At 38.2% G+C, this 22,192-nt stretch overlaps 1 protein-coding gene across 10 annotated transcripts in view; it reads right to left on the reverse strand.

Annotated features, from left to right (window-relative positions):
* The window catches only part of LOC148852051 (ARM repeat superfamily protein), a 91,959-nt gene that overhangs the window by 63,286 nt on the left and 6,481 nt on the right, over positions 1 to 22,192 (reverse strand). For all 10 annotated transcript variants that reach the window (XR_016099547.1, XR_016099548.1, XM_088946360.1 and 7 more), the window contains exons 4-11: positions 18,463 to 18,583; positions 6,157 to 6,378; positions 5,508 to 5,724; positions 5,268 to 5,413; positions 5,025 to 5,182; positions 4,540 to 4,689; positions 4,414 to 4,462; positions 3,785 to 3,973 (exon numbers count right to left, since the gene is read on the reverse strand). Coding sequence is in view for 8 of the 10 variants with exons in the window: in XM_088946360.1 (XP_088802486.1) it covers positions 3,785 to 3,973; positions 4,414 to 4,462; positions 4,540 to 4,689; positions 5,025 to 5,182; positions 5,268 to 5,413; positions 5,508 to 5,724; positions 6,157 to 6,378; positions 18,463 to 18,583 (1,252 nt within the window). In the remaining 2 variants the exon portion in view is untranslated. The remainder of the gene's footprint in view (positions 1 to 3,784; positions 3,974 to 4,413; positions 4,463 to 4,539; positions 4,690 to 5,024; positions 5,183 to 5,267; positions 5,414 to 5,507; positions 5,725 to 6,156; positions 6,379 to 18,462; positions 18,584 to 22,192) is intronic.

Genomic DNA, 22,192 nt, shown 5'->3' on the forward strand with positions numbered 1-22,192 from the left:
GCTCCACCCCCTGTTTTTCTTCACCTGTTTTGTAAACAAAAGACTGTAATCTGTATTAATTTCTTTACTAGCAAGTAGTAAAAATTAAGTAAATGGACAACGACTTGCTTGTGGGACTGGATCATAATCATTCCCCTCTATTCATTATGTTTTCATGTTTTTTTTCTTGCATGTATTCTATTTGTCCACTGAATTTGCACTTATATTATATGTTGTTCAATTTAGGTTCCAAAATAAATGAGTTGGTATTGCCATTTTTTTGTTATTGCTTTATTCATTACTTGATTTGGTTCCTACGTAGTTCCTACTAAATGTCTAAATATCAAACTTTCAATCAAGGTATGTGTTTGATTCCTTTAGGCCTTGAGGGTTTGATTGGTTGAAATTTAATTATTATTGGATAATTTGGACATTTTATTCTTTGTTCATTTGTTGTAAATTTTTAATGTTTGTCCTATTTGTTTAATTTATTAGGGACTTTTCTTTTTTGTTTTGTTAAAGGCAAAGCTATGAGAGAATGGATGGCACTCAAGGAGGACAATACTCAACATTCACCTCAAAGGTATGAATATGTGAACTTAAAATAATTATAGTACTTATTAGTTTATTCTTTTAGTGTAGTTGGTTTTGACTCCTTTTTTTTTAAAATAATATATTTAAATGTTGAACATGAATACATGATAAATTGATAATAATTTATGCTTTTACAATTTTATATAAAATTTAAACGCATTTGAATGATTCTAGTGTTAATAGTTAGTGTACATGCTTTCTACTTAGGATAGAAAACCAATGAAGTAGTTTTAAAAAGTGTAGGAAAGTAAAAATTTAATAAAACTAATATGTTCAAATTCCATCACCGAGGTGTCACCTAGGTACTTGGGTGCCCTGTGGCTTTTGCCTAGCCTTGCTTAGACACATAGTTGTCAAGGGGAGCGCCAGGTGACAAGGCATCCTTGTCGCTTGCCTCACCTAATTTCCAAGTAGTTTTGTATGTCTTTTTTTTAAGGATAAAGAAAAAATTATTAAAATAAAAAGGAAATGAAATACATTAGAGGTGAAAAGATATCACCAAAGAGCAATCACACCCTCATACACCCAAAATGGCCGAAAATCGCACAGCTTACAAACATAAAAACCCAACCAAATCTGAGCACAATACCCTGAACATACCCAAAACAGATCCCCATTGAAACAAGGACCACCAGCCCATTAACTGACCCAAATCAAAAACCCATTCCTGAATCGCCATTCTTCAATCTTCATCCTTGAGAATATCCTCCTCGGCTGAGACATCCTCATCCCATCCCTCCCTTGCTTCCTTCCGGATGGACTTTTTTCTTCAGTTTCTCTTCCTTTTTCCTTTTTTTCAAATTCCTCAAAGGCCCTCCTAGCAAACCCCTCACCCCCCAAGAAAAACAGATCCAAACTTTTCCCAATCATAACCTCTCTCTCCACTAATTTCTAGGGAACAACACCACCTGAATCTTCATCAGTAATATCACTACTCTACGGCAACCTGTTTGCACCATAGTCATACCCGACCCCACTCAGCTTGCTTTCCTGGTGTTCATCTGAAGAGGGACCAAAGACTGAACTTGCTCCATTGCCTCCCTTTGATCAGTACCAAATGTCCCATTGCCTCTCACTCTTTTCCTCCTGTACACCCATTTGTATTTTTTGTAGGTCCTGCCCCCACCAAGCCCATTTTTAGCCTTGAGAAAATCTCAGTCACATTTACGATGTTATGGTTTCTCAGACTACGTAATTTCTTGTAGACTATCCTGTTAGTTTGTTCCTCCTCCTCAATTTTGCTCCCTTGGCCCAAATCAACACCCAACCTTCCACCCTTTACCTCCTCGTAAAGCCGGCAGTCCTCTAGAAAGTTTTCACCCTGTCCTTCAGGGGATTCTCCACCAGCTAAAACTTCCTTTCCTGTAACCTCACCTTCATTTTCCAGCTCACCATCAGCACTAACATTCCTTTTCTGAACGGCCTGCTCCCCCCCTTTCAGCCTCTCTAATTCCACATAGACAAGCTTTCCTGGTGTCGTTGAATCTAATTTTCTAGTCTCACACCGAATATACCCCGGGCTTGGAGGAACCACTAATCCCATCAAGATCCCTACCGACCTAAGAAAAATGTCCGGCATCACTAGTCATGGAAGGATATGTGTAGTCGACGAAAGTCGCTCCTGTTCCACCTACTATCCTCTTCCTACCATTTTTGTCAAACTCGGTGATCACCCAAATCCATATTCCTCCTTTTCTTTCCTTGACCATAGTCGAGATTCTCCTTATTATTGCACTCCTTTTAAAATTTGGTCTATTAAGCCTCGGATACTTTCTCTTGCCGACTCTCCTTCTCCTGAACTAATTTTCCTTCCTGCCACTGTGTTCTTCGGTGTTGCAAACTTGAACTTCAAAATTTCTTTTGGGCGAGACAAGTTATGTTGTGTTATAGAATACTTTTATATTCTTAATTTTCGAGATTATAATTATAAAATAGGTATTATTAAACTAAAATATTCATCTTTTGTGTTTATATAATAATTTCTTTTTACTATTTTCTAATTTGTTAGGGTTTAGTCAACACAGACATTGCTTGTATTTTTTTTAATCAATAATTGTTGTATTGAACCCCCAAAGACTTCGAAACCTGAACCAATAAGGAAGAAGTTAAAGTTTTGTCTAATCAACACGTTTTCTTCTTTCACATCTTCTTCTTATTTTTCTTCCACCTTTTCTTTTCTTCTTTTTCTTATAACAAAAATAGGAGTTCAACTCCTACATTTTTTGAACTTTCTTTCCTTCCTTCTTTTTCTTCTAATGAATATGCCGATTTTCTATACTTTAACATGAAGTTTATATTTTTCTTATGAAAATTATGGATAATTATTAAGGAAATATGGTTACAAAACCTAGGGAACTACCCTAGGATATATGTTTTTCACTTAAAAAAAATCCATCACCTTGGCGACATCTAGGTACCCACCTAGGCAACTAGGCAAGAAGGCACCCCCTATTGCCTAGCCTCATATATTTTAAATTATCTATATTATAAATATATATTTATAATATATAATATATTATTTACTATTTATAATATAATATATTATATAGTATTTACATTATTTATTTATAATTTATATTATAAATATCAGAAAAACAAAAAACCAAAGACATGAACCAATCAACCAGTTAACTGATTGGTTTTGGTTCAGTTTCATTCATGGTTTTCCAAAAACCAGTGCTACCAGTTCAGTTCAGAAAATAAGCCCACGGTTCAGTTAAACAAACTATGAGCACCCCTACTATTTTATATCTGGAAAGAGGTGGGGTCATCAAGGTCTTTTGTGGTGGCTCACCCCCACCCCTTTTGTGTTTTCTTGTGTATTCGTTTTTCCCCTCTTGTATTTGTTACCTCTTCTCAAGAGTTGGTCAATTTCACCATTAATGGAGAGAGGAGACGGGCAAACAATGGAAATTTCAATGACAAATACAATACAAAACCTGTGTAAAGGGGTGGGGTCATTGAGATCTTTTGTGTTGGCACCCCATCCATCATTTTTATTTGTTTTTCTACTCTTGTATTTGTCAACCTTTCTCAATAGTGAATAAATAGCACTACTTACTAAATGAGAGAGAGAGAGAGAACCATACAAGGGAAATTTAATTGATAAATACAATTATTAAGTTCCAGATATGATCCCAAATAATCCAATCCAGATATGAAATTTCAATGAGCATAAAGAGAGCACAAATGCATTCAAATACCAACTCACTCTAGTGAATTTTGCAGTTAAAATTGATCCTCCATCCAACAACTGCTGCAATGATGTAAAAATGTTATTGTCTTTCACTGTGTGCAGTTTTTGAAAGCATTCTTCTGCTTTAGTTGGATCAGCAAAGGATGCAGACATTTTCACAAATGAGTTTCTAATTCTCTTCTGCATTTCTTCCAAATCATTCTCCTGAAACATCCATTAATGCATGCTGTCAAATTAATATACATATAAGAAATACATAGATTACATGGATATGCATTTATTCATATCAAATCTACCTCTATCATATGCATAAGTACCCTTCCAACAAGATACAAAAGAACAGTACAAGAAAGGGGTTGCAATGCTGCTCAACTTAGACAATATGAACAAAAAAGAAATGTTTAATGCATACCCAAAACAAAGCCCTCATGGGATGTATAAAACCATGATGAAAATAACTCAGAATTCAAGAACAAAACCAAAAGAATAAATTCCTTATATGAAGTCCATACCATAAATGGTTATCCCTATTAAGCAGAGGCTTTAGGAAATAAATTCATGCATATATAATATTTCAGACAGAAATGCATTCTTAAGCATTTCTTTGTCTACCTTCTACCAATTGGAAAAGCACTATGATATACCTTTTCTTGTTTTCGGAGGGTCAAATAAACTTGCATCTCTATCTGCAACCTGGAATGAGGAAATAAATATGCATGAAGAAAAAGCACTTTGCACGACTATTTAGAGCCCCAGTTGAGTATCAATACCTCCTCTTCTGAGACAAAATGGAGTTTAATGCCTTTATATGAGGAGGTGCAAAATGTGAGAACAAAGAGATCCAATGTCTTGTCCTCTCCTCAATGGAAAGGGAAGCTGGAAATAGATCCTCAGCAAGCACAAGCTCCATGCTTTGAGGCCTGAGAAAATTGTTAAAACAAATTATGACTCCAACTACGAGAATGTCAGTAGGTTTAAGCAAGAACTAAAATACTGATATGATACACCCCATATAGGTTTAACCAAGGATTAAAATATCAAAACAATACGCCTGATACAGGGTGTATCGTATAGGTGTTGGTGTACCTAGATGTGCTTGGATACACCGATACAAAGGTTTTTTAAAAACTTTAAAACATTAAAGAATGATGGGTGGGACCCTCTAATACATATAAAATAAAAAAGAAAAAACAAGGAGCATCGGCCATTTTTTAATCCTTGGATTTAACCAGACAAAATGTGTAGACAACCATACCGGAACTCCTTACAATCTTTATCATAGCAGAGCATCAAAACTTTGCATGGAATCTGTTCAAACTGTTCACTGAGTGTGAAGAGACCTTCTGAACACTTGCTACAGTAATATCGATAAAGTTCTAGCAACTTCTGCATGGCAATCTTTCTAACAGAAACCTAATGGCAAAAGAGATAACTTGAAATCAATACAAAAATTCCAATTAACAACCTAGAGAAGAAATGGTTAGGAGACCAAATTCACCTTCTTGTCCCTAAGTCTCTCTGCAGCCCGTGAAATAAGCTCAGTAGGAATGAGTTTCAGGTTTGATTTCGCCATATCACAGACTACAATAACTGCTTGAATCCTCACTTTATCATCAAAATCCAAGAGTCGTCCTTCAAGGGCAGCTGCAACAAGTCACAACATGTGAAGCATGTTTTAGAAATGCCTCCCTCATTTAATTGCACCATAAAAAAGCAAAGTTAGTGCACGATTGCTTACTGAGGACTTCAAGTGATTCTGTCCCAGAGGAATTAGCCATGTAGCAAGCTTTAGCACATTGTAGGGCAGCAATTCTAACTTCAGAAGACTTGTCAGAAAATCTTTTCAAAAACTCAAAAAAGAGTTGACGATATTGTTGTGCAACATGATGCTCAGGCAGTGCAAAAAGCTTTCCAAGCAAATTGACAGATTTTATACGGACATCAACCTGATCAGTCTGCCAATAAACCACAGTCACTAAAGGAACTGGCAATAAAAGAAACAACTAAAGACATGCATTTCAGAACAAAATTTCTGCAAAAGAATCAAGGGGGTGTTTGGTAAATGGTGTTGTGTTGCTGTTGCATTTTGGGTTGAAAACATTTTGAGTTGATCGATAAAATTGCTATTTCTACATAAAAGGTCAAATTTGATGTTTCTCACACATTTTTTTATCTGAAGTAACACTCATGTATGGCATGGCAACACACATTTCTTACAAATTTGTATTGATCAACCCAAAATGCACAGCAACGCAACGCCACTGCACCAAACACCCCCAAGAAGAGTCCATTACATCCACTCTTACAATTTCTTAGAAAAATGGACCATATGTCGGTAAGTGATATTAGTTAATGGCTTCACCAAATATTAAAGAGTGACAACATACTAATAGTTCATGCGTCAAGTTTGGGATAACAGCAAGAAGCATCTGAGGAGCACATTGGAAAATTTCAAAGATAATTTCATGATAAAAATCTTTAAGATCACTCCCTACAGCATCTCTGTCCAGAATGCAAGATGTTAAGAAACCTCTAACAAAGGGCTCTAGCTTGTCAGTGCATTGTTGAATGACAGAAACAGCAAGCCTAAAGGAAGCAATAGGTGCAGCCTGCAAATAATAAACCTACTTGTTAGAAAGCATCCTCGAATATAACATAGAGCAATCCTATTCATGACAGCATTAAGATACCCGCATTTCCTTGAAGTTGCACTTAAAGAAATATTAGTTAAATTGGTGGCAATTCAATATGAACTTGACCAAAGAAATGTAACATAACAAACAAACAGAAATAACCATAGAAGGAAAGAAAGCAGATTTATTAGAGAGTAAGAAAAACAAAACAGCAGCCATATATTGGCTAGTTAAGGTTAATGTTATTTGGAAACTACAATCATAGAAGAATCAGACAAGAATATGGACTAAGAAAGCAATCCTTAATGAAGCACCATTCCAACTAAAAACTCTGATATATGCAAGGTGTTCCAACACCGATCATTGCTCCATCACACATGTCCGTGGTTACTCTATATATCTTCAAGGTAATCAATTTTCCCATAGTTGTCAAGGCAACACCTAGGCAATAAGACACCCATGGAGGGTCACCTCACTTGAACACATATTTTGTACAGTGCACTATGAAATTTTTCTTATATTCCTTTTTTTTTTAGATTATAATAATAATATGCATATTATTAAATTAAAGTATTCATTTTGTGAGTTTATATCCCTCTTCTTTTCCTAGGACAAAAACAGGGGTCAGCCCCTATATTTTCCGCATTTTCTTTTCTTCTTTTTTATTCCCACAAATATGTTATTTTCTTCTATATTTGAGTATGAAGGTTATACTTTTTTATGAAGATTATAGATAATTAATAGTGAAAGATGGCTGTCGGTTGCTGCCCCCCTGTCCCCTAGCCTCACCTTGATGGCTTGAAAAAGAAGAAAATAAAACAGCAATAAAAGGTGGATTAATCAAAAAAATGAGGAAGATCAGACCAAGAGAGAAGAGAAGGTGGAAGAAGAGAGAAATGTAGCTCTCTCCAGTCCCCAAATCGTTATTTGGTTCCTTTTACTAAAAAGAATGTTAATTTACAAAAAAAAAAGAAAAAAAAAATACCCTTAGTAGGGCAGCAGCTTGGTAAATATAAAGACGCGTAGCTAATAGGCACATATGAATAAGATACAATAACAAAACATATATATAAAAAAGAAAGAATACAAAGAACAGGTGGTTGGCCCATCATCTCTACACTCCCCCTTAAGCTGAGTATAGATGTCAATCATGCCCATCTTGCTTACATACTGTTGTAACTTGGCCTTGGGAACTCCTTCAGTCAAAACATCAGCTAACTATTCTTCAGAGGCATTAAACGGTAGGCAAACATCTCCAGATGCAACTCTTTCCCATATGAAATGTCTATCCACTTCAATATGGTAAATAGAAATTTCATTAAACTAAAAAAGGAGTACATCTCATATCAGATGGTTGTCAATTTGACAAACCAAATGCAAACTAGTGATCAAACTGAAAATGAATAATCATTACAAGGATGCAATTCAAGAGTACTCCAAAAATTCTCCAACAAGATTTGTCCACTTGTTCGAAATCTGGAAGCCTAAGGACCTAATCTGAAATCAGGTTGCCCACTGCTGCTACCAGATATTCAATGCTTTTCGACTTGTCCTCAAACACCTTTCTGGTTCTCTCTTTCCATATAGACCAGCATACTGCTGATGGAATACATCTCCATAGTATTCTATCTTTCTTACTTCCTTTGAGTTTTGGCCACTTGGAATTGGAAAAGATCTTTGCTGGAGACAAAGATTGGAAGACACTCAATCCGAATAAGAAGGAGAAGAACTTCTGAATGAAGTTTTCTATACTGCATGAAAAGAACAAGTGAAGGACTGTTTCTTCCTCCATGTTGCATAAGTAACAGCAGCTTGCTAACTGCAATCCCCTAGACTTCAGGTGGTCAGTGGTAAGGGTTCTGTCATGTGCTACCAACCAAGTGAAGGATTCTACCCTTGGGGGTACTGGGTTACCCCAGACACCTTTTATCTGGTTTGACTCCATACCTTGACTTGTTAATGCATTGTAGAATGACTTCACAGAGAACCTTCCTTCTCTGCAATCTTTCCACCATAGGCCATCTTCAGTGAACCTAGAGATGCTGGTACCATCCAATTTTTCCAGTAGCAAGATACATTCTTCCACTTCTTGGTCAAGTAAAGGTCTTCTGAATTTTGGATTCCAAATCAGCTGCTCCCCTCTCCACTCATAACACTGATCCATTGTGATTTGTTGTTCTGTCAGCCAGTATAATCTTCCCAAAACCTAACTCTAGAGCCATCTCCCACTTTGAGCCTGACCAAACTCCTAAATTCCTGATTAAAGCCCGTGATTCCTTTCCAAACACTTACCCCATAAGAACTTCTTACTTCCCTTGGTTCTTACCCAAGCCTTGTCACTCAATATTTTCCCACCACCACCCTCCTCCATAAAGCCTCCCTCTCTCTCTCTCTTGCCCAAATCTCCACAACCATTTCCCTAGCAGAGGAACTAGGTTGGTAAATTGAAAAGAATAGCCCTAATCAAAGTAATACGCCCTCCCAAAGAGATGTAGTTCTACTTCTACAAAGCTAATCTCTTCTAAAAGTTTTCTACCACTAGGATCCAAAACCTACTCTCCCTAGGGTTTGCTACAAACAGAAAGGCCCAGGTACTTCAAAGGCTAATCAAAGATAGAACACTCTAAGAAAGCCGCAAAAGCCTCAATTTCCCTATCCTCCATATTAACCCCTACTATATAGGTTTTGTCCGAGTAAATTTTTCATACTTGAAAGCCTTTAAAACCTCCTTATTAGCTCTTTTAGATTCCTTACCTTTTTCATATCAGCCCCTTCACAAAAAGTAATTAAATTATCTGCAAACTGAAGGTATGTAACTGGAAACTCATTACTTCCCAAGCTCTAACCTCTTATCAAGTTCTCCCTATCAACAGTCGAGATCATCCTACCAAACACATCTACAAATAGAGTGAATATAAATGGGGAAAGGGGGTCACCCTACCTAAAACCACTAGAAGTTGGAAAGAGGTCCTACACCACCCCATTCACCATAATAAAATTGTGAAAAGAGCTAATGCAACCAAACACCCAATTACACCAACTTTCCCCAAAGCCACAACTTCTCAACACCTAATAAAAACTCCTAGTCCACCCAATCATAAGCTTTTTCAAGGTCCAATTACATAGAAAGTCCTTTTGCCTAGATCTCCTCATCTCCTCCACATTCATTAGCAACCAAAATCTAATCAGTTGTTTGTCTTCCATGTATGAAAGCACCTTGCGTTTGACTAATGAGAAAAGGGAGGACCTTTTTATTCTGCTGAAGTTTGGTGGAACTAACTACAGAATGTGGAAGTTCCATTCTGAAACAGTTTTTATTGCTCAAGGGAGTAAGAAATCTGGTGGAAAGGATATGTCTAAGACCCAATGTTATGAACGCAAAGGTTTTGGGCATATTGCTTCACACTGCAAGAAGAAAAATGTTTGCACTGTAAGCAACTTGGTCATATCATTCCAGATTGTCCTGTTCGTCCCTCCAAAGGTAGTGTGAAGAAGAATCAGCCACAGGCTGACTAGTTATCTGAAGGACAGACGACTGATGTTCCTAGTGTCAAAAGTGAATCTTCTACTCCTATGAACAGGGAAGAGATACAAGAACTGGTATCCTCTGCTATCTCATCTGCATTTTATGCTATTGGCTTATTTGGTGAGTTCTTTGGTTATTATTCCTCTTCCTCTCATGCTTGGATAATTGATTATGAGGCTACCAATCATATGACAGGAGCTTACCCTCAACCATCAAATAAATCTTCAAAGACCCATCATAAGCATATTGTTACTACTTACTACCAATGGTAAGAAACTAATTATCATTGGGAGTAATGATTTGTGTTTGAAGCTCTCACCCTCAACTTCCCTTTCCCTTACAAAAACTTTCTTTGTTCTCAAACTTACCTCTAACATTATTTCAGTTGGTCAATTGGTTGATGAAGGTCACATTCTAACCTTTTCTTTTGATGGTTGTTTGATTCAAGACCGGTGCACTGGAAGGTGAAAGGGAAGGCGTGTAGACTGGGCTGCTTGTTTGTGAAAGAATGGTAGGATCCATCTAATGGACACCATAAAGGTTGTGGAATGGGTGGGCGAATTTCAAACATTTCCTACCTTCTCCCAACTAGGAATCATATTCCCAAAATTTAGAATACAATATTCAAGGATCCTACTTGAACCATAATCAAACCAGATCTGTACCAAAAGATAAATGGGAGGAATATACCTGATCCGGAGAAGCAGTATCTCCCAAAGTTGGTGTTCACGCCCAAAGAATGCTCCAAGATCCGTTCCTGCTGAAGATGACACAGCTGTGAATGGAACAGAACCAGCAGGGTGCGTCCTACACACTGGATCCTTCACAAGAATCCTCTGGAAGTACTAAACACTGAATCTTTTTCAGTCTTTCTTGCAAGACTGATGTCAAGAACAGGTTTCTTGACTTTCTTTTCTGCAAAGATCTAATCTTGCAATGGAAGATGGCGGCGGCAGGAGGAGATCTCCAAAACGAAAAAGGCTGAACTGCTTTTTCTCTTTTTTTGGAGAGTATGAGATCTGATCTAAATTCGCAGGAACCTTTCTTGCGATTTTTCTTGGTTCGAAATCTCCTCCTTTCTTCTTGATTAAGAAACCTCCTTTTTAGGAGTTATCCCAATCCAAATCAGTATTTGGATAGGGGATAATCTTAATCATTTCTGCAGATAGAGTTAGCTTACTCCTGATCTTATCAGGAGGTTACCAGATTCAAATCTAATTTGAATTTGGTCTCTAAGAGTGGATAAGGCTAAAGGCTCAATCCTTTTACTAACTTTAATCTCAAATTCGCCCCATGGATGGGTGATCATATCAGCCCACCTCGAAATGGGCCTCAGTGTCTAATTACTTTCCAATCTGCTGCCCAGTTGGGCTTCTTTGTATGGCGTGGGACCCAAGCATTGATCTACACACCAGCCACATGGGTTCGGCCCAGCCTCTAAAACAAGGCCCAGCCAAATTCACTGAAAAACTCAATGAACCCCTTGAGTCCATCATATGGACCCTATGGGCCCAACACTTACATTAAGTGGTCCCTGGGCCAAGCCATCTTATAAAAACCCAGGGACTGTGGGCAGGTGCAAGATTAGCCCATCAGGTATTATCCTCAATGGTCTTACACTTAACCTCTCAGCCCTTAATGATCAAGCACTGCCCGACAAGAGAGGACCTCTCCCTCGGCTGCAAGGAACAGTGCCGCACTCTCCTCTCACATGGATCCCGGGAATTAAAACCATTTGCAAACAATTTGAAACCGCACACATATATATATATAAATATATTAATTTTGCAAAACAAAATTCCAACGATTGAAATCAACTGCCGGCAGTTTGGTTTCCATCAGAGAGAGTGCATTCCCGATCATTACCCTTTGTCCGACAAAGTGGCTGATTCTGTCACTATGATCACCCACTCAGATGAATTCTCAAATTGCCCCAACATACCCAGGTTTTGATCCCCGCTAAGGATCTCACTGAATGGCATATCAAAGGCAGCCTGATCCAACACCTAGTGAAATGTCATAATCGAGTCTAGGGGTCAGGTGTAACTTTTCAGTTTTGCCCATCTATCTCTAAGGTGCAGGGCAATACTGGAAATCTGGTCCGGTTCAAGGATTCAAGTAATCCCATACTGCATGTGCCTCGGGTCTTACCCTGGTGGCTGAGACAGGCCATCCCAACACTTGGTGGCACATCAACATCAGCCTTGGCAGGATAAATCTCCCCAGACTTATCCAACGGCTGTGAACATTTAAAACTAACATGAGTCTCTATAAATGTCCAGTTTTAGGGTTTTACACAGAATTAAACCAAACAACATGAATCAAACATGCACTTTATTTATTTCCACTAAATAACAAAAGTACATCAAATCAGATTGAAGTTAAGGGCATACAAAAAACTGTCTAACAGTTTGCACTAGAATTCAAGGGAATCTTAATCAGCAAATCAGCTGCTTATTTTAGTTCTACTTCATTGAATTCTAATTTGGATCAAAGAAATAACATTTGGGATTTATGGCATAAATGTTTGGGTCGCCCAAACTCTAAAAAACTTAAATTTTTGGTTGATTTTGGTTTCATGAAAAATAAAATCCCATCCTTGCAATCTTTTGATACATCTTGTGTTACTTGTTTTTTGAGTAAGAGTTAGACTTTGTCATTTCCTCACAAAGCAGAACATGCTACTTCATCTTTTGAAATTATACATAGTGATGTATAGACTTCCTCTGTTGTTTCACGACTAGGATATAAGTATTTTATACTGTTCATTGATGATTGGCTGTACTAGGTACACTTGGATCTACTTCCTCAAACACAAGTCAAAAGTTTTTCCAACCTTTCAGTTGTTTCATGCTATGGTCTGAGTTCAGTTTCAATCCAATGTCCGTATCCTATGCTCGGACTCAAGGGGAGAATACAATGATGGTGAATTTCTGTCCTACTTGAGAAATCTTGGAATACAAGTTCAACGGTGTTGTCCATACACTCCTCAGCAAAATGGTTAGGCAGAACGCAAGAATGGGCACATCCTCAGTGTTGTGAGAACTCTTCTTCAAGAGTCACATGCACCATCTTTATTTTGGGTGGAGGCAGCTAGTACAGCTGTGCATCTAATTAATTGTGTTCATTCATCTGTTCCGGATAACTTATCTCCTCATCAAAAACTATTTGGTTGTCCTCCCAATCTCTCCAACCTTCATGTTTTTGGGTGCTTATATTATGTATATCTTCCCTCTTAGGAACGTTATAAACTCTTAGCTCTGTCAGTTATGAGTGCCTTTGTGGGGTATAGTCCCAACCACAAAGGATTTCTTTGCTACAATCCTTCTATGCATCGCCTCCATATTTCTCGGAATGTCATTTTTCTTGAGCATATTTCCTTTTTTTCAAGAGTAACCAAGTTATTTGCACCTTCTGTTTCTGTTTTGTATAACTTTGATTCACAAGATGCTCTACCTTCAACGGCTATGAAGAATCTTCCCGTCCTCTCTCGCAAGTGAGTTTGTGATTCAGCACCTACACCTACGAACCCCCCTTCCTCCCCGTCCACATCCTCAGCCCGCAACCGATAACCCCGTAAGTGAAATTTTCAGTTATTTTGGTTAAAACCGAATTTTAATAATATATACTTTGTTATATATACTATAACATATAATATATTATATATTATGAAATCAAATTTCATTTTATTATATATTAATGTATAAATATATAATATATTATATATTATATATTATATAAAATAATAGAAAGTTCGGTTAATTTGGTTAACCGAATTTCTAATTCTAAAACCCAAAACTGAAAACCAAATTAGTCGAACCGATTTAACCAAATAAACGAAAAAATCGAAACCAAAATTTTTGGTTTCTAGACCACCCGAAAAAATCGCCCCTATCTATTGTTCCATCTATTCCTTTGCAACATTCTACTCGTGTTTCTAGACCACCCGATCGCTATCTTCAAATCAAAAAACCTTACATGAGAATGACACTTGGGACCTTGTCCCAGTTCCTTCTAATGGCTCTCTTATTAGGAGCAAGTGGGTTTATTCTATCAAGTTGAAATCCGATGGCTCCTTAGATCGATACAAAGCCAGTCTTATGGCTCAAGGTTATACACAAGAGTATGGCTTGATTATGAGGAAACATTTGCTCTGGTTGCCAAGATCACTACAATTCGTGTTCTTTTATCCCTCTCTGTGGTGCACTCTTGGCTTATCAATTAGATGTGAAAAATGCCTTTCTACACGGGCATTTAAAGGAAACGGTGTACACGAAATCCCTTCTGGGGTACTGTAGTGATCCATCTCTTGTTTGTCACTTGAAGAAATCTCTCTATGGGCTGAAGTAGGCCTCTTAGGCATGGTTTGAGAAATTCATAGATGTCGTTGTGGATGTTGGGTATAATCAGAGTGATCCTAATCATTCTCTCTTTGTTTGGAAAAGGCCTCAGGGTATTACAGTTCTCCTCTTGTATGTGGATGGCACGTTGTTGACTAGAGATGGTATAGAAGGAATTCAAGACCTCAAGTCTCTTCTTCACAAATCCTTTCACATGAAAGACTTGGGTTCTCTCACCTATTTCTTAAGACTTGAAGTCCAAAGAAATCATAGGGAATATTTCATTTGCCTACACAAATATGCTTCGGATATTGTCAAGTTGGCCGGCCTTACTGATAATAAGCAGGTTGATACTCCCCTGGAGCTGAATGTTAAATTATCCAAATCAGAAGGTCCCTTACTCACTGATGCCTCCATCTATTGTCAACTTATGGGGTCCCTTATCTATCTTACTATGACTCGACTTGACATCTCTCATGCGGTCCAGGTCGTCAGTCAGTTTTCAGGTTGTCAGTAAGTTTGTCTCTACTCCAAGTCAACCCCATCTGGTTGTTGTACATCGGCTTATCCATTATGTTTGTGGCTCTTTATCACAAGGACTATTCTTTTCTTCATCTTTTCCTATCCATTTTAGGGTCTATGCTGATGCTGATTGGGCAAGCTATCCCGAAACTCGTTGCTCCACTACTAGGTGGTGTGTTTTTATGGGTGATTCTCTTCATCTCATGGAAATGCAAAAAACAACAAACTGTCTCCCAGTCCTCCACAGAAGCTAAATACAGGGCAATGTCGTCAGTGTGCAATGAAATTGCTTGGCTTAAATCACTACTTAAAGACCTTGGTGATGTGGGTGCCGGCAGCAGCAGCAGTAATTTAGTGTTCTCAGCAGCAGCAATTTAGTGTTCTCATCCTATCTTATCTATTCAGTATTCTTACCTTATCTACTTTCAGTAGCAGGGATTATCAGGAGCCTTTATCTATTCAGTGTTCTTATCTTATCAGTTCAGTAGTATGGATTAGTAGGGAGTCTTATCTTATCTTATCAGTTCAGTAGGATAGATTAAGTCTTATCTTATCTTATCTTATCTTATCAGTTCAGTAGGATAGATTAAGGAAGTCTTATCTTATCTTATCATTTCAGTCTTATCTTATCAGTTTAATAGGATAGAGTAGTAGATTAGCAAGGAGTCCTCCTAAAAGTAGGATTCTACCACTTGTAATCTCCTATTTAAGGAGCTGATATTATTCAATAAAGGTATCGAAAATTTTAGGCAAGAAAGAGAGCAAAGGAGAGTGGGTGATCTCTTGAACAAATCACCTTTACGGCGGCAAGATAGGTTCTTCAAGGAAAGGGAGAACAAGGGAAAACAGGAGGTTTTCCCCGTGGACCGACCCGTGACAAGATCCTATTCGCGGGCCCATAACACTTGGTCATCCTATCTCTACACATATCCCTCTGCATGTACACAACAACCGTGCTATAAAGATTCTTGCTACCTCTATCTCTCTTCTCATGTGGCCTCAAAAAATATAGATTGTTGACATAGCCACCAAGGCCATGACGAGATCCATGCATCTATTTCTTATGGGCAAACTGATGCTAATGCACTCACATCAATTTAAGGGGGAGTGCAAAGAATCCTGATGTTGCACCTTATTACTATAGTCCTTGTTGTACACTATCTTGTAAATTCTCTCTCTTATTTTCTCTTCTTTGCCCCACAAGAGCCTTTCTATAAATATACATATTTCATATAAATATATTCTGACTCTCTAGGGTGGGATCGATTGATTCTGTTTTCACCCTAAACTTGTTGAGCTCTCTTGTATGAACTGACTGTGTGACAAGAAGTTGGGTTTATATGTTTTAGGAGGGGAAGATAACACAAGAAGATCGTTTCAGGAATTAGAACTGAAGTACCCGATAAATAATGAAAGTTCTATCACAGATTGGTGAATGATAGAGGGTTTTGTTTTACAGTTGTGTTCTATTGGGTTTAGGAGTCTTTTGGTTGGTTGAGGGGAGTATGCAATGGAAGCAAGTGGTGGGTTGGGTATTTTTGTCTTTTTTGTTCCTCATTATCTCTTTTCTTATTCAATAAAATTCCTTTTTTACTTATTACAAAAAAAAAAGACTTTATGATCTGGCTTTATAAAATTGTTAAAGCTACAACTACTTACCAAGAAATTAAAATTTATTTAGCCAAGGGGAGGGGGAAGGAGGAATCAGCAGGATTTCACTGCCCTCCTTTATCATTCCATTGACCTGAAATCTTGTATTTAGTAGAGCAAGAATACACAACATGACCCCTCTTTAGGCCCCATTCATTTTTTCAGGAAATAGGAGGGGGAAGTTGGTCAATGGAAAAGTGGTTCCTGTTTACCAACTTTACTGTGTTCTTTTTTTCAGTAAGCTGTGTGCCCCACGATAGAGTTAATTTTCCCTAGGTATCACTTACCACCCATCTCCAAGGTGGGTAAGTAACTCTCCCACTAGGGGGAAAAGTTTACAAAACATAATGGGACAAATTTGCCCTTTCTAACAACAGATTTGTATGGATAAAAAAGTCATTGTATAACTTACCTAGGAATCAAAAGAACATGGGTAAGTGCAATTAGCCCGGGTAAGTGGCCTCTTAAAAAACAACAGGGCCTTAAGAAAAATATACAAAAAAAATACACAACATGATACCTCTTTAAGACTTAAGTATCTACCCAAGACCACAGAAGTAAGCACATCTAACGGTTTCTACACCAATTACCAAGTAATGCAATTGCATAAAATAAGCTCACCGCTTCAACATTTTGATCAAGCATGTTTATAAGAAACCAGGAGTAACATATCATACACAATAGCAGAAAGGAAAGTAAGACAGCAACATAGATTTGGACTATCAAGGAAGAAAGGAATGCAAGATTTTTTTAGAGGAGAGAAGTAAGGAAGCTGTGAAGGAAAATGTGGTGGAAATAAGCTCTTCTAAAAAGGTAAGGACAAATTAAGTGTGGATGCCTCGTGAAGGATACATGAAATTGAACCTTGATGGGAATAGTCAAGGCAACCTAGGTACCTCTGGAATAGGAGGGTTCTGACTTCTGAGAGATAACAAAGGACATGTCATTGTGTTGTTCTCGGATCCAATGGGAGTGCAGGACTCTATTAGAGCTGAACGGCTTGCTGCAATACAAGGAATATAGACTGCGAATGAACAGAATCTGGAAAATTTGATGATTGAAGGTGACTCAAAGCTGGTGGTGGGATGGCTGAAGAAACCGGAGTTTATAATTTTGGAGATACAGGGATGAAATTAACAAGTTAATCTTTTTTTTTTTTTTTGAAAGGTAAAATGGTTAACAAGAAACATGACTTTGATGATACAATGGGGGAGGAGGTAAGCTAATGGAATGGCTGAAACAATACCTAAGCAAGGAGTGAATAAGGATCAATTGTATTGGGCTCAGTTGTAATTCATACTTTCTTATTATGATGGGAGAGGTTGCATCCCATGCCTCTAAGTGATGCTTGTGTTGTTTGAATTTATTGAATTCTATTAATAAAATTTCACTACTTATCCAAAAAAAAAAAATACATCAAAAAGCTTCTTCTAAAAATCTTGCTAAAAAGAAATGTTCAGCATGATAAATTTTAAAACAGCAAGGAAAGCCAGACAACAGTTTCTAAGTGAATGTATAAAAAAAAAACAAAATTCTAGGGCTGCCGATGGGTCGAGTCTGGGTCAGGTCCAGGTAGAACTAGAACCGACCTGACAGAAACACTAAGAACCCAGAACCGAACCAGACCCGATAGGATCTGTAATTTTAGACCCAGAACCGAACCAATTGGTTCTGGGGACAATTGGGTCCTGACCCAATGGACCCAATTATAATAAACCTGTTGAAAATATTATATATATATACATATATTATTAATTTATGTCATATACTATACATTTAATATATAATATAGCGCGGGTCGGGTCTGAATCGGTTCAGAACTGGGTAGAAGCGGTTCCAAACCAACAATAATCGGAACAATATATCAGGACTGACCCAATCGGTTTGGGTCCACCAAGTCGGACCCAACCTATTGACAGCCCTAAACATTTCTAATAGATAGATCATAAATAAGTTTCTGTTTCAAAGATCAAGAATCTAAAGCAGGATGTGAATAACAAAAATATGCCACTAAATGGATACCTTTTCATCCTTCAGAAGACTTTGCAGAATCACATCCAAAAGAGGTTGGGAAACTTTCTCCTCCAAAATAAGTGTCATTATAGATAACATAGCTTCAGATACACTCTGTTGATGATGTTCTCTGTTCAACAATTATTCAACCATTACTAACATAGCTTCAGATGCACAGGGTTGTAAACAAGAGGGCTTCTCCTTCAAACAAATGGTTAGAATCCCACTCATAAAAGGGTGAATAAATTTTAACTCAGACTCTCCTTTAACCAGCTGGGGACCAGCAGTGTAAGAAAAATTAACAATGGCAGAGTAGGGATAAAGCTTTGATGATGATGATCTTTAAAACAAAAGTCAAGTCTAATTTAGTTTCCTAATTAAAATTAAAAAAACAGCACAAAGACTTTCAATGCATTATATTGGTGTAGGTCCCATTCTTTTAAATAAAGCATGCTGTTAATTACAAATCAAACCTAATTTGGTCTCTTAAATCAAATAAAAAAACAGCATAAATTTACCGCATGGATTATGGGTCCCAAACAAAATATGTAGGTATAGCTGCTCTGTACTGAGCACAGGGTGGTAATCAACTAGTACAGTACAAATGCTAATGCTTGGGCGACAGGCCCTAAGCTCTCTTTTCTCACCAATTTCTCTCATTCTATGTTTCTCCCATCTCTCTTTCTCTCTTCTTTCTCTTTTCTTATCATATTTGAACTAATTCAATAGAAAAAAAAAATGAAGAATAAGATAAAAATTCACTAGAAAAAAGAAAATAGAATACAATAGGAAGGTGATAAGAAATAAGACATCACCCAAAGAAACCATCAAAGATCTTAAGAGTTCCATACAAAAACCCATAAAACCAAAACCGACAAAACTTGAAAGCTTTTCTCAAAACAATCTCAAGCACAAACCAAGAAAACAAACCAAAAAATCCCCATGAGAGCAAAAGCATCCAACCCACCCCTACACAGAAACTTAAATCCTCCTTGCTCCACAACCAAAACCTCAATCTTCCACCACAAACTCATCCTCCTGGCTTGAAACATCTTCGTCCCAACACTTGTCACCTTCCTGATGAATTTTTTTGTTCATCTTCTCTTCCCTTTTCCTTCTTTCAAACTCCTCAAAGGCCCTTCTAGCAAACTCCTCACTACCCCAAAAAAATAAACCCAAGCTCTTTCCAATCGTGACCTCTCTACCCACCAGATTCTGGTGAGTCCTACACCCTGTCTTGTTATCAATGCCATCGTTGTTTTTCATTGTCCCACTCTTACCAAAAGCAGAGTCATCAACACTCAATCTGTCCTTCTGTTGCTCCTTTCTTGAATGGGGGGACACAGGCTGGCATTGCATCGTTGTCCCCCTGTTCTTAGTGTCAGATGACCTACTGCCTCCTCTTGATCTTTTCCTCTTATAAACCCATTTGTAGTTTTTCGAACTACCAATGTACTGCGTTAAAATTTTTTGAACTACATAATTTATTGTTGATCGCCTCCTTATCTGGTTCTCTTCCTTTTCATCAAGCTTGCTCCTATGAACCAGATCAACACCCAATCTTCCTATCGTCACCTCCTTGGATTGAAAGCCATCCTCATTACAGCTCCCCTCCAGACTCCCCACACCTTCTCCATCACCTGTTTCCCCTTTCCCCTTATTCTTACAATCTCTCTTATGTGCATCACCTGCAGAGACACATCCTTCCCCAATCTCCTCCCCCCCCCCCCGCTCTTCCAGCCTCTGTAAACCCACATGGAGATCCACTCCTGATGTCAAAACAGTAGACTTTCTAGAGTCCTGCCTGCTCCCATCTGAAACTTCGGACACAGCAGAGTTGCAAAAAACCTCGGCACCTCTGCCGCCCAGGGTACAACTATCAGGCTCTTTATTCGCTAAATTAGTTGGGCTGCTCGCATATAATTCGTGCCTATTTCACCAATGAGACTCTTCTTGCCGCTTGTCATATTTGGTGGTCACCCAAATCCACATTTCTCTCTTACTTTTTCTGCTCTCATTCGGAGCACTTCTCATCATCGACCCAATTCTATTAAACTTTGGTCTGTGAATATCAAAGGCCTTTCTCCTGTAATCTTTTTAACTTTCTCCTCTGATTTTTCTTCTTTCCCTTAACCATTTCACCATTACGATCCTCATCTTCATCTGGAACTGCATTTGTCCATGACGCAAGCTTCAAACTGATCCCCTGGACAGTGTAGGCGATGATAGACAAGGCAACCCGTCTCCCATCGAGCCGCTGATAGGCCCTTCCCCTCGAGTCACATGACTACTCAAGTAATCACATTACCTACTATTGCTGACCTGACCAGGACCTGCATCCAGTCCCGATTTTTTAGTTCAAACCGGTTCTGGCCATCTTCCAGAATACTTAAAACTATGTGGTCCAGAAACTTTTGGTGACATGGCACTGGCGCATTGCCCATAATAGCCTCAACATAAGACTTTTCGCCTAAATTAAATTTGAACTGCAGACTTTATTAGGCGTTTCCTTCCTGTCAGGCCCGTGTGCAATTGCTACAACTTCCTTCTAACTTCGGTCAATAGTCTTTGAACCATTGTCTGTCATATCCCCTCCACGTAACCCATACCTCTAGCAAGTCATTGTCTTCAACCTTAGAGCATTTCACCCATAGACACGTTTTGGCTTCCAACAAAACTCAGACCTTCAACCAGAGGTCATCTGCAAGCAGACTAATGCATCTAGGAACGTCTTCAGGCTTCAATCCTGCAATTCTGAGTCTCGCAGCGTGCAGATCTTGAAAATTATAAGCAATCAACGCTCCACCCAGAATCTGTATCAATCTTTCAATGGTTTCCATGTTCCAAGGATTAAAGGGGAGACCCACAAGCTTAATCTCAAGATTTTCTACAGAGATGGGTATCTGATTACAGGATATATGTCAGACCTCCGCATTTACCAAGCCATCTGGAGAGTCCACAATTTCAGTAGTGGGAATCTCAACGTCTTCGTCAAGTCCAAATAACACAGCCTTCAAATCATCGAAGGGCTTGACACTCACATGGCCCTTTAGTCTAAAGCTCTACACAATCGTCTCCAAGATCCTTCCCCAATCAGTAATTCTTTTGTCAGATGATAAAATCACATTTTTCTCCCAGGCTCCTTTCTCCAATGACATCCTCTGATTTCTGATATTGTTACAGACAATAGCTTTTGGGATTCCTTTTTTTTATTTTTCCTCCTTCAGCTGTTTCCTGAAGCTTTGCTCGTCAGAGACCACTGGAACGTTGCAAATTATTGGAGTTTGTCTTTCTTCCAGAATGAACAAGAACTCCTGCAACAAATCTGCAAACAGGCGCCACCATGTTCTCTTTCTTCCCTCCAGTACACACAAAACTGTCTTCTGTTATCACCAAATGTTTCCACAATCGCCACAAACCAACCTTTCACATTCCTCCTTATTTCCGCTTCAAATTTATTATCAGCTACTCCCATTGAACTTTTCCATCCTTGTTTTTTGATGGAGAATACTGCTCCATCCATAAAGTCCTTCAACCATCCAATCGCCTCTTCAACTACTAAAATGGTAGCTCTCTTTCCTCCCTAATTTTTAAAATCCACCTTCCATCGATTTTGTCTTCTCCAACAGAATTTCTTAGCTTCGATATCCATTTATCTCCTCCATTTCACTGTTGAGGAGAGCTCTTCTTCCATTTCTCTCCTCCATCTAATAGAATCACCTACACAAAGAAATCTCTT

Source organism: Nelumbo lutea, chromosome 5 (assembly GCF_056320005.1).
Source record: "Nelumbo lutea isolate HS-2025 chromosome 5, American lotus-T2T, whole genome shotgun sequence".
Taxonomy (NCBI): Eukaryota; Viridiplantae; Streptophyta; class Magnoliopsida; order Proteales; family Nelumbonaceae; genus Nelumbo; species Nelumbo lutea.